This window comes from Hydra vulgaris, chromosome 13 (assembly GCF_038396675.1).
Source record: "Hydra vulgaris chromosome 13, alternate assembly HydraT2T_AEP".
Lineage (NCBI taxonomy): Eukaryota > Metazoa > Cnidaria > Hydrozoa > Anthoathecata > Hydridae > Hydra > Hydra vulgaris.
The window spans coordinates 51,731,589-51,743,833 of NC_088932.1; the positions used below are offsets into that span (position 1 = coordinate 51,731,589).

Genomic DNA, 12,245 nt, shown 5'->3' on the forward strand with positions numbered 1-12,245 from the left:
GTGTGCATTTAAATCTTGAAAAAGTGCAGAGGACACTAAAGAGAAATGCACAAACCACACAGTATAAAATATAGAAATAAATTCTGCCATTTCACTGGTTTCTTTTTGTAAACAAGCTGTCAATGGGTAGGGCAACTGATTACTTAAAACTTGAATTTTAAGGTAACATATAGACTTTGCCATAAAACGAGCATGGGAAACTGATCCCGGAGCATAAACATTAAAGCTTGCATCTGGACATAAGTAGATTAGTGTAAGTTCTACTAGTTCTTCAAAATCACCTCTTGGAAATGCTAATTTGGCAAGTGCGTACTTGCAAAGCTGAACAGTTTTTTCAATCTGTTTTTCTAAATACATTCCTTTAACTTCAGCTTTGTCAAACCTTTTAAACTCTGATTTATCCATAGTTTCCTTTGTTGCGTTCTAAATAGCTTGGAAAACTTTGAATATCAGATTTTCAAGAGTATAAGTTTTACCAATGTGAAGTTTTTCCCAAAAATTTTTACAGTGAAGCTCGTAAACATGCAAGCTGAAATATAATTGAACCCTGTTTTTAACAGAACCTAATGTTTGTACCGGAATATTTTCCTGTATTATTTGCAGTTGTGTCAAAGCACAAACCCTTTATATAAGTTCTTAGTTTATATTCATCCAAAATGTTTATTAAAGTATCATGATGAGATTTTCCAGGACCGTTTTTCATTTGCGGATTGCCAAGAAGTCTTAAATCACCATCGATATTTACAAGAATAGCAAAACGATCTCTTTTTTTTTGTACTGTTAGTAATATCCTGCAAGATTTTTCCATCAAAGTGTGCAATTATTGGAAATTTACTTTGACTTGCAGCTTTTATTATATCTTCTCGATATTTAGGTACACTTGTACTTATTGCTTTCGTTTTTGCACGTCTGATGGTAGATTAAGAAAGCAAGAAATTTTTCAAACTGCCCCCAGATGTAACTGCTATGTCAGAGAGCAAGTGCATCATATTTTTAGGTGAAATATTTTTGGAAACACCTGTAATTGCAACTTCTTTTGCAAATTTTTTTAGGTAATATTGTTGAAGCAATTGTATCTGATTTAATTTTGTCTGGTGAATAGTTGGAATCCTGACAGGAAGAAACCTCACTTTGTTCTGAAGATAAAACTCAGTTTTCTTAGTTTGATCATCTTATCGCTCAATAAATGTTATATATCGCAATCTTCTTTCTTCTATCTTTTTCATCATTCGGTAGTATACTAAATCCTTTAAACCTTTTTTATTTTTTTATTTTTTTCAACGTTGCCCTTTTTCAACTAGATCATTTAATAGTTTCGTAAAACACATAATATTTATTGAATTTTTTTCTAATTGCTTTAAAACTTTTTAATGTAGCCTCATATCAGAGGCAGAGTGAAAAGAGTCAAGTTAACAAAAAAAAGTAAAATTCGGTAAAAATTAAAAAGCTCAAAATTATAGATTATTTAGCAAACCTGATGTGTTTGTCATGAAATATGCCGCCGTCATATTCTCCATCAATCCACGGTTTCTTTATAGCAAAAAGGATGCAGTTCTGAGGACATATTGCTAGTTCAGAACATGCTGACATCATTTTATGTTGGGAAGCACAACCAATCAAAGTTTTGGTATTTTTGTCTAACATACGTCTGAGTTATGAAGATTAAATTTACAGCTTTGACCAAAAGTTTGGAACACCCTTGCATTTTTGAAGGAAACGACACATTTTGTGTAATAACATAGCAACATATATTTTATATAACTACCATAACAATACGAAATTAATCTACAGTCAGTAGGTCATTAAAAATCCACAGTTAGTATTTTGTATATTGTCCTCGACTCTTCAGAACAGCTTCTATACGCCTGGGCGTCGAGGTCACCGAATTCTCACAATACTGCTGACTCACTTCTGTCACCCATACATGCTTTACAACCTCTATTAGATTTTTTTCTGACGTCGGTGCTTGCTCAGCAACCTTTTGTTTAATTAAGGTCCACATATTTTCAATGGGATTGAGGTCTGGGCTTGATCCAGGCCATGGACCTAAGACCTCAATCTCAGAATCCCGAAGCCAACTACTCACTGCCCTTGTTTGATGGTAGGGAACACCATCATGCTGAAATGTGGTGCAATTGAGTATCCCCATATGATGGGGAAGTTTCTCTTGTAGGATACTAAGGTAGACCTGACCATTGATCGTTGTATTTCGTGGCATGAACCAAATACCTCCCCTGCCCGCAGCGCTAAAGTTTGCCCAAACCATGACCGTATGTGACTTCTTTACCGTTGGTGTTACATACCTGGCATTGAAACGTTGATTTGGTGGTCTCCTAACACGACATGACTTTGATTGAAACTGAGTGAAGGTAGCTTCGTCCGAAAACATCACGTTCCTCCAGTTTTCTGTCACCCAGTGCCGGTACTTCCTGCAGAAGTCCAATCGGTCTTTGATGTTTTTAGCGGTCAACTTGGCTTTTTTTGCAGCACGATAGCACCGGAGATTGAAATCGTTTACCAATCGCCTCCTGATTGTTCGGGAACTTGGTGGATCCGACATGGATGATGATATTGCTGAGGAGGACCACGCGGGATGAGCAATACAGGCCCTTCGGATGAGACGATCAGCTGATAATGAAGTTACACGTGGTCTTCCAGATCTTTTGCGTGAATCCAGTGTACCCAACTCTGTTGCTCTAGCAATCCCTTTGATGACTGCCGATCGGGACACTCCCAGAATGGCTGAAATTCTCTTTTTAGAGAAGTTTTGCTGGTGGAGCACCATAATTTGCGCACGTTTCGCGACTGACAACTCCTTTCCACGTGCCATTAGAAGATTATGGGTCGGAATATCTGCAAACACACCCAGAACAAAATCGTGAATTGCTAATATTTACTAATATTTAATTAACTACTAAGTAAAACAAGGTAAATTGAACATAAAAATCAACCTTTACTCCTTCTAAAATATAATTTATAATTTCTACCTGTTTGAAATGATTCCAAAATATGGACGTAAAATAAAGTCGTATTTAGAGTCCAAAAATAGAAGTTTCTAACCTGTAAAGCGTGTTAGCAGACGTCTACACATGCACGTGACTCAATCTAAGAACGTAAACAAGTCAGACACTGCATAAGAAATTTATAGCTTTACACATGATTGGTTGTGTGTCTCTCATAATGAACAACGGCTGATACTGAAATCAATGGTACATTGATTGTATAAGTTATAAATATCATTGTATTCAAGCGTAAGACAGGAAACAACGCTCATTCTGTTGCTTGTCTTCTATATTTCAACAACTGACACTAATTAGTGCAAATTAGTCATTGCGCTATAGGCTATAACCGCCGAAAATGACTAAAACGCCCAAAATGCAAGGGTGTTCCAAACTTTTAGCCAAAGCTGTAGATTTTATAATTTTTGTTTTTCAAACTGAAATTTCATTACTTGGTAATATATTGAATGATAACTTTTAATCAATTTATTGTTTTAATCGTACCTGTTTAAACTTCCCAACCAATTCCAAATTAATATTTAGGTCTTTTCAATGTTTAAGGTTCCCGCTTTTTGGTTAAAAAAGTTGGGGTTTCGGGGTACACATGTAAAAGCGGGGACCTTAAAATTGGGTTTCAAAAATTTTTTTTTCAGCGTAAAATAATTTTTATCCAACCGGTCAACTAAACCAGGTGAAAAATGACGCACCCTAATATTTATACATTCTATATACTAAAATCTATCATCCATTTCAATATTGGATCAATTAAACAATTTTTGATCCTAAAAATGGACAAAGAAAATATTAATTTCTGTTGATGTGCAACTAAAAGTATTCTGTTGATGCGCATTTAAAAACTGAATTTGCAACACAAATTTTAAAAAAACTAACAATAACCTTAAATCATGAGAGCAATTCCACAACAGTCTCACAAAAAATGAAAAAATTAAACGATACCAATATACATAATACTATATATCAGTAGAAAGCTCTACTTTTCTTCTTTCAGAAAATATATAGTTTGTTATAGTATGCCGCTATCATAAAAAATTATATGGGCTGAAACAGAAGGTAAAAATAGGCGTTTTTGCGATAATTTAATTAAACCTATAAAAAATTCAAAAACTGTCTTGCTCATTGCAATCAGGTTTTTAGCTGCACTAATCATTGCTAGTTATGATAAAAACATACTTATTGCCAGACGAATTTAGAAAACCATTCATTTTAATCAAATGTTATTACCACTATTGTCACGCTGTGACATTTAGGGTACCAATAATTTTTTTTCTAAGACAACCAATAAAATTTAGGATTTCAAAATTCCAGCGCAATAAGAACTCTATCTAGTACATCTAAATAAATACTAACATGTTTAAAAAAATAATTAGCTCAAGTTATTTTTAGAATCTTTTTATGTCACGCCGTGACGTCACGGTGTGACAATTTCTTTACAACATTTAAAACAATGTTCAAAACTGCTTAACTGAAACCACAATATAGTTTTTATCAACTTTAATGAGGCAGATTATTGTGCAGTTAACTTTCTTTGCGTTTTCTACAAAAACTACAAAATATAGGTATTTTTTGGATAGGCAACATTTGCTCAGTTATCCTTGAGGCTCTGTTTTGGGATACATAGAGTCTCTCTGTAAAGGATAGTTGCAACTCCATTGAGCCTTAGATGTAATATGCCCATCTCCATAACTTTTGTGTTGCTTTTTTTAATCTTTCAAGGGTTTAATATGTCTCCTACTCATGCTGAACGTCAAAGGAAATATCGTGAAAAGCTGTTAGAAAAATTTGGCGAAAAAGTATTTAAAGAAAAAGATTCAAAAAAGAGAAAAGAAAGACAACTTGCTAAATTTGAGGCTCAACGAGAAAAAGAAAGGCATTGAAAGAGAAAGAGCAGACAAAAAATAGCAGAATCAAAATCTGTAGCTGTTACATCACCCTCTTACAAATCTGCAAGCACTCTTGAAAAAGCTGTTAAGAGAGCCGAATCAGCACTACCAAAATCACCCAGAAAGACGGCAAAAGTTGTACAAAAACTTTTAACAAAAATGAATGAAACCCCTAGTACAGAAAAAATACTTATTGAAAATGCATTAAATGCTTTAACTGTAAAATTGGTTCTTGATTTTTACCAGCGTGATGATATATCCCGTCAAGCACCCAGTAAAAGAGGCACCATTGTGGTGAGATTAAAGTACAAGAAAAAACTGCAAAAACATCATTTGTATGTGAATGTTATTGAAGCTTATGCTGTTTTTAAAGGTGATTATCCTGAAGAATCAGTTGGAAAATCAAAGTTTGCTAGTTTACGCCCACCACATGTGCTTTTGTCTAGTTTAATGTCAAGAAATGTTTGTTGTTGTCAACGACATCAAAATATAATTCTTATCCTTGAAGCCCTGCACAAGTTTGATTCAAATTTTCTATTGTATTCACATGAATTTCCTCTTAGCATTGTATATGATAGGGAAAAAGACATTTGTTATAATAATATGTGTACTACATGCAGCAAAGTTTCATAATCTATATGTTTTGAATGAAATTGACAAGAATAAATGCATTACATGGTACCAATGGGAAAAAGTTGCAGATGGTAATGGAAAAGAATATATTGAAAAGATTAAAAAAAAGGTGAAGAGTTGATGATCTTTACAGCACCTTTTCAAAATCTTTACCTACATTTCTTTGGCATTATTTTATTAAACAGAAACGATCAAAGACATCGTGATCATAAGATCCAACTTCAAAGTAAACCAGACACAGCTGTCCTTCAAATGAATTTTGCTGAAAATTTTTCAACTTTGTGGCAAGATGAAGTACAGTCAGCACATTGGTACAAGAGGCAAGTTACTGTGTTTACTGCTGTATTTTAGAACCAAAATTCATTCTCGTCATCTGTCATAGCTTCAGATGATTTAAGTCATTCAAAAAAATTTATTCTTGTATTTGTTCATAATTTATTATCTAACCATATTGAATCAAGTGTTAAAATACTACAGATTTAGACAGACGAGCCAAGTAATCAATTTAAATATCGTTTTATTGCATCAGAAATACCCTGGTTGGAAGAGCAGCATGATTTAAAATAATTCTGGAACTTTTTTGCTGCTTCACATGGGAAAGGATTGGTACATGCTATTGGTGGGACCGTTAAAAGAATAGCAACGCAAAAAATAATCCAGAGAAAACATATAACTGATGCCATAACTTTTCATGAAGCTGTTAAAAATGAGACTAATTTCAATGTCTATTTTGTTTCTATGGAAGATATTATAAATACAATTTAAAAATTTAAAATTGAAGATGTAATTATATATTTGTCTAATACCTCTCTACTAAGTTTTAAATTTATTAAAAACAGCCCATTTACCTGGTTTATAACTACCCAAATGTGTCTGGTCACGCCGTGACGTCACGCTGTGACGTTTACCACTATTTAATTAAAGGTGCACCTGTTTAAAATTTAATTTAAAAAATGTAATTTTTTAAATTAAATTTTAAACTTGTAAGAGTAATGTCTAAACTTTTTGTTTAATGCCAAGTTAAAAATTCAGTTCATCTATATTAGCTGAATCACGGTGTTGATCTAAAAACTAAAAAACAATGAGAAAATATTGGTCACGCTGTGACGTTTTATATTTTCTTGCATTAATGAGAGGCCAATATATCCACCCAAATTTTTCTTCTTGTTTTTTGTAGCACATATTATGAGCTAACTAAAAAGCAAAAAAAATTCTTCTTATATCTATTTTAATATTAAAATATTAAAGGCTTAAGACAAAAAAAATGACGGGTGTCACGCTGTGACGGTCGTGGAATTGCTCATGATTGATTCAGTGAACCCACAGCGCGACCTTTTTAATATTTCTTTTAAAGTTTCATAGTTGACCTATATAAAAATATTTAAATTGAATATTTAAAATATGTATAAATGCTTTTTTAAAATGTTTAAAGCTATGAATCTATTTTAGTGTTATGGACCGTGCTTCCAAGTTGGGATTATGGTTCGAAATGTCACTTGTCCCACTTTAAACACATGCAACGAAATAGAAAAACCTTCAACTACAACTACTTGCATTAATTCTTGTGCGCGGGTTTAATGAAATAATCTGTGTGTGTATATATATATAAAATGTTTTTTTGTTTTTGTTTTTATTGCTTCTGACGCTTTATATACATATCTCATTTTATAATCTAATTGGAATACCCTAAAATATTTTTCTATAAAATGTAAAAAATCTATAAAATGTAAAAAAAGTATAAAAATATACGTTATAAAACCTATTATATAAAAATCTATCTTGAAAGCTTTGAGCTTCTCGGGGGCTTTGGCCTTTTGGTTTTTATAATTTTTGGACGAGAAAATTTATTCGTGCTAGTTGAATAAGAATTCACAGAACTCAAAGTTGTATTTATTTTCAGTTCGCTTAAAGTGCTTTCGTTTAGTTCTAAGCGAGAAGTTTCTTTATTGCAGCTTTTAAGCCATGATGCTTTTGTTAAACTTTCATGAGTGATTTGCGTGTTATCAGTTATTTCGCTACAATTGCATGATTTTTTTGCTTTTTGTTTTTCTGAGAGCTCTTTCCATGATGTAGTAGATGAAGAAGAACTACTGCAAGAGTTGTCGTTGCTAGATTTATACGTTTTTAAAGATTTCGTTTCATTGTTGTTCATAGAGTCAAGTGTAATCTCCAAATCAGTATTTCTACTTTTTAATTTTAAAGTGCTAGGTCTCGAATAATAAGTAGTTTCTAACGTTATTTCGCTGTTTTTGTTTTTGCTTAGTTCGGATAGGTCGTTACTTGATTTTGATAAGTTACTGTCAGTTTTTTCAAGAGCAGTTTCATTTTCACTTTGTGTTAAGTTTGACTCATTTAACACCCCGTTCGCCGTAGGTTTTATCACTCTGAACAAGCTTTCGCAATGTTTTTCAGAATATCTCAGCGCACGAAGTTTTGCTTTTGACTCGAGACCTGTTCTTGATCTCTGTATATTTTGCAAATATAAAATATCGTTTGAATGTCTAGATTGCCGTTTGTCGTCCATCTTTTTTTTCGTTATTAAACTTGATTCTTTGATAGTTTTTTTTACTGGGATTTTAGTCTTTATTGTTTCGCGGTCATTTTCAGTGTCGACGCTTTTTTTTTCGATCGAATTATTAATAATAAAACATCCTTGATTTTTATCACACTTGGTGTCATCTTTATGTGGTTCTTGTTTACTTTTACTAGTAATATATTGCATTATTTCATCATGAGTTAAGTTAAAATGATCATGGTCTTTGTTCAACTTCTCAGCAATTATTTCATCGATAGCGGTTGTTTCGATGCTGTCCTCTGATAAGTCACCTTCACAGTATTCGTCAGTTGGAACCAGAATTTTTCTATAAAATTGAGACTCTTTTAATCTTTGGACACGTTGTGGATCCATTCTAGAAACAGATGTTAAAATTGAATCTACCTCACCGTATGACAAATTATTGGAGGAATGCACCGGTGATTGTTTGCTGGCATCATTTCTTTCACTTCGCTCTATCCAACGATTAAGAAACAGTTCTTTAAGTCGAGATGATGTATTTTTTAGGTCGTTTACGTCGTTTTCCTTTGGTCTGTTTAATTTTTTTTGCTGACAATGTTGGTTTGAACCAGTGGTTATGTTTTTTGTATTATCATTATTTATAAAATTATCGTGAATTAAAACATCTTCGGTGAGGTTTTCTTTGGAACAATTTTCGTTATTAGGAACTTTGGCTTTAGGAATATTGTTTGGATAAGGAACCTTGTTGTTGGGAATATTGTTTGGATCATTCGAACTAAAATTCAAATTCTGTATCATGATTGTTTTATTTTTATCTGTGCAAAATGTTGTTGAAGCGTTTCCGAATAATTTGTAGGAATCTTTAACTTCTTTAGCAATCTCGTTATTTTCTTGCTGAAAAATGGGATTAAATTGGGGATGATCTGCTGATGGCATTGCAAACTTATATTTTGCCATCTTTTTTTGTTCAACGGCTAATCTCTGTTTCAGTAAAACAGATTCTGGATCATCTTTTTTATTTTTTTTGCAACATCTACGATTTGATATAAAAAAGATACCGACTGCCATTAAACAAAATGCCGAAAATACCGCCATGACCAATGAGTAAAGCAACGATGGGGATACTGTGTCAGCTAAAAGTATTCGTAAAAAAATAAAACGCCAAAATGTTTGCAAAATGGTTATACATTTTTATCAATATAAGAAATTTTTCAGAGTAATCTATATTTAGAGTTTGATAAATTCCTCAACTTATTGAAAAAATGATTCGCTACAATAAAATTTACGTACAAAAATTAAATTGATATATGATCCCTAAATAACTTTAATGTTATTTAAAGCAAATTTTAATGCTTAATACATAATACTTTTGCAAATTTAATAAACTTACACGCATCGAATGTATTCAACTGCGTATCTTTATCTTCCATTTTGTTGATCCAGTTAAGTAACCAAGACTTTTAGACAATCGCATTTTCCAGAGTATAATAAATATTGTACATATTATAAATCTTTGTGTCTATTTTTATTCTGTTTACGAAAGAAAATAGTTATAATCTAAAAACAATACAAATAAATGATATAATATAAATTATGAAATAAATTCCTAATAAATTATTGTTAATAAAATTGAATTTTATAAAAAAATTACATTTCAATTAAGGCAATAGTTTATTTATAGTAACTTTGAGCCTAAGCAAACATTCTATAAACTAATAATAAAAAGTTTGTTTTTGAAAAAAAAAAGAAAAATATTGAATAAGTTTACCTTCCTAATAAATTAATCGTTTGGCGTTTAATCGTTGATTTTGTTAATTTTCTAAAATGATAAATATGAAACGCGCACTAACAAACTAAATAATATTTCGATTCAACTGCGTTAATGAGATGAATTAACAACTGGTAATCTTAATTAGCATGAATCGCTCACAGGCTTCTACTTGAATCGGCTATTGTACTTGAATCGTTGATTGATTTTATTTTAGTTTCCCAACTGAGTTTAATGATTATTTATCAGCATAAAATCATTTAACAAACTAGCTGTTCGATTTTTTTTTTTTTTTTTTTTTAATAGTTTTTTTTTCAAATATTAAAATACTTTCGTTTCAAATAAAAATTTAATTTACAAAAATATAATTGTTTATAAAAACGCAATTCGCGTCTTTTACGCTTGGTTGAGCAAGTCTTAAACAATACTTCTTTTAATATAATTAATTATGATATTAAAAATTTTCGTCGGTTGCCCAAAGTACAAAAGCAATTTTATTGAATTTAATTTGCTTTTGTGAGAGGTGGAAAATAGAGTGTTAAAATTAATGTAGCCACTAATAACAGATATAAGATGTCTACATATTAAAAAATAATAATTTATTTAAACGTTCTGTAAACTTTTGTTTGATATAATAAATTTGTGTTTGATATAATAAATTTGCGTTTGAAATAATAAACTTGCGTTTGATAAAATAAACTTTTGTTTCATAAATGTTAACTTTATGTAAATTTTTACTTTTGGTTTCCTTTCTAAAAAGACTCTTTACAAAAAGTTTTTTTATTGCCTAATAAATATTAAAAAATTTAGAAGAGAAAAATTTACTCACACCGCTCTGATTCTTTCCAGATTACATTGAGCTAACCTTTAGTAAAAACAGAAAAATAACTGTTTTAAAACCACATTTTTTGCTTTATAATATCGAACCAGAATGCCCGTGAGACCACTTTTTTATAATCGTTTTGTCAATTTTCAAACTTCACAGTGTCTTGGAACTTTGTGTACTAAATTGTAAACAAAAATAATCTAATTTTAAGTTTACTAATGACATCCAAAAGTAGAACGGCCGGTTTAAAAAACCGGCGGATGTAAAGCTCCGGAGGATGTTAAGCCTCTGTTAGCTGTCAATGCTAAAATCATATAGTCATCATAGTTAAATTCATAAGTCATCATAAAATCTTGTTGCTATGGGTTCTCCCTTAGCATCTGTTCTTGCTAATCTTTTTATGGGAAATTTTGAAGATAAATGGCTCAAATCATATGACGGAGAAAAACCAGCTTTTTATAAACGGTATGTAGATGACATTTTTGCTGCTTTCACTTCCGAAAATCACGCCGATTTATTTTTGGAGTATATCAATAATAAACATAATTCTATTACTTTTACAATGGAAAAAGAAATTCAATCAAAAATATCTATTTGGACCTAACTCTAAATAAAACAAACAGTTCCACAATTACCACTGTTTTTCATAAGAAAACTTTCTCGAGACTCAACACAAACTTTTTTAGCTTTACTTCATTTTCATACAAAGTTAGTCTGGTTAAATGTTTAATCGATAGAGCTTATAAAATAAACAACACTAGTCTTGGTCTTAGTCATAATATTAACGATCTTTTTAAAGTTCTAAAACGCAACTTGTACCCGTCTTGGTTGATTAAGAAAATCCATAGCTCTTATATTAACAACACCAATATCGACACTTTATCACATTCGGAAAAACTACAAAACTATCAATATTTTAAACTTCCTTATATTGGAAAACTATCTGATTTAACTAAACAAAGACTAAACGCAATCGTTAAAAGATATTGTAAATCAGTCACCGTAAGATTGGCGACTGATTTACAATATCTTTGTTCTCAAAATTTTTTTTCGCAAAAGATCCCTTTCCTACAGACTTTAATTCATTCGTTGTCTATAAATTTGAATGCGCAGGCTGTAAACCCTGTTATATTGGCAAAACTACTCGCCATTTAAAGTCACAAATAATCGAACACCAAAAAAGGGATAAAAACTCAATCATTTATAAACATATTCATTCAAATGAAAGCTGCTTTAATAGTTTTAATCATGCTGATTTTTCAATTTTGGATTCGCCCTCCAACAAATTTATATTAAAACTCAAAGAAAGAATGTACATAGAGTGGGAAAAACCCACTATTAATAAACAAATGAACCATGTAAAAATGACAATTTCAATCTAGTTCTTTTACCGGTTATTTTATCTTTTTAAAACATTTGTTACATTATTTAATTGCATTTTTATTGTATTTTTTATTATAAGGTCTCTATTAATTTAACTTAACTTTACTAATTTGATTTAAGCATTTTAATATATTTTAACAGATGATGGCTATGATATAGTCGAAACATGTATTTATAAAATAAATGATTTTTAAAAAAATTGTCTTATTTATAAGAATAT

The 12,245-nt window shown here is 31.1% G+C and overlaps 2 protein-coding genes across 7 annotated transcripts in view; one reads left to right on the forward strand and one right to left on the reverse strand.

The window, feature by feature from the left end:
- LOC100197612 (A disintegrin and metalloproteinase with thrombospondin motifs 12) overlaps positions 1-7,410 on the forward strand; it is a 62,487-nt gene extending 55,077 nt beyond the window's left edge. For all 3 annotated transcript variants that reach the window (XM_065816676.1, XM_065816674.1, XM_065816675.1), the window contains exon 18: positions 6,983-7,410. In XM_065816676.1, coding sequence (XP_065672748.1) covers positions 6,983-7,111 — 129 coding nt within the window. In that variant the 3' untranslated portion in view covers positions 7,112-7,410. The remainder of the gene's footprint in view (positions 1-6,982) is intronic.
- LOC100202204 (GATA zinc finger domain-containing protein 7) lies at positions 7,259-10,822 on the reverse strand. Of its 4 annotated transcripts, none has more exons than XM_065816680.1 (4): positions 10,646-10,822; positions 9,817-9,867; positions 9,439-9,578; positions 7,259-9,181 (listed from the first exon to the last, which is right to left on the reverse strand). In XM_065816680.1, the coding sequence occupies exons 3-4, from the start codon at positions 9,476-9,478 to the stop codon at positions 7,308-7,310; spliced, it is 1,914 nt and encodes a 637-aa protein (XP_065672752.1). In that variant the 5' UTR covers positions 9,479-9,578; positions 9,817-9,867; positions 10,646-10,822; the 3' UTR covers positions 7,259-7,307. The 4 variants fall into 4 exon arrangements, with proteins under 4 accessions (XP_065672752.1, XP_065672750.1, XP_065672749.1 ...); XM_065816678.1 differs by having other exon boundaries at positions 9,439-9,605; positions 10,646-10,750; XM_065816677.1 differs by lacking the exon at positions 10,646-10,822 and having other exon boundaries at positions 9,439-9,605; positions 9,817-10,216.
- Between the last annotated feature and the right edge of the window lie 1,423 nt (positions 10,823-12,245).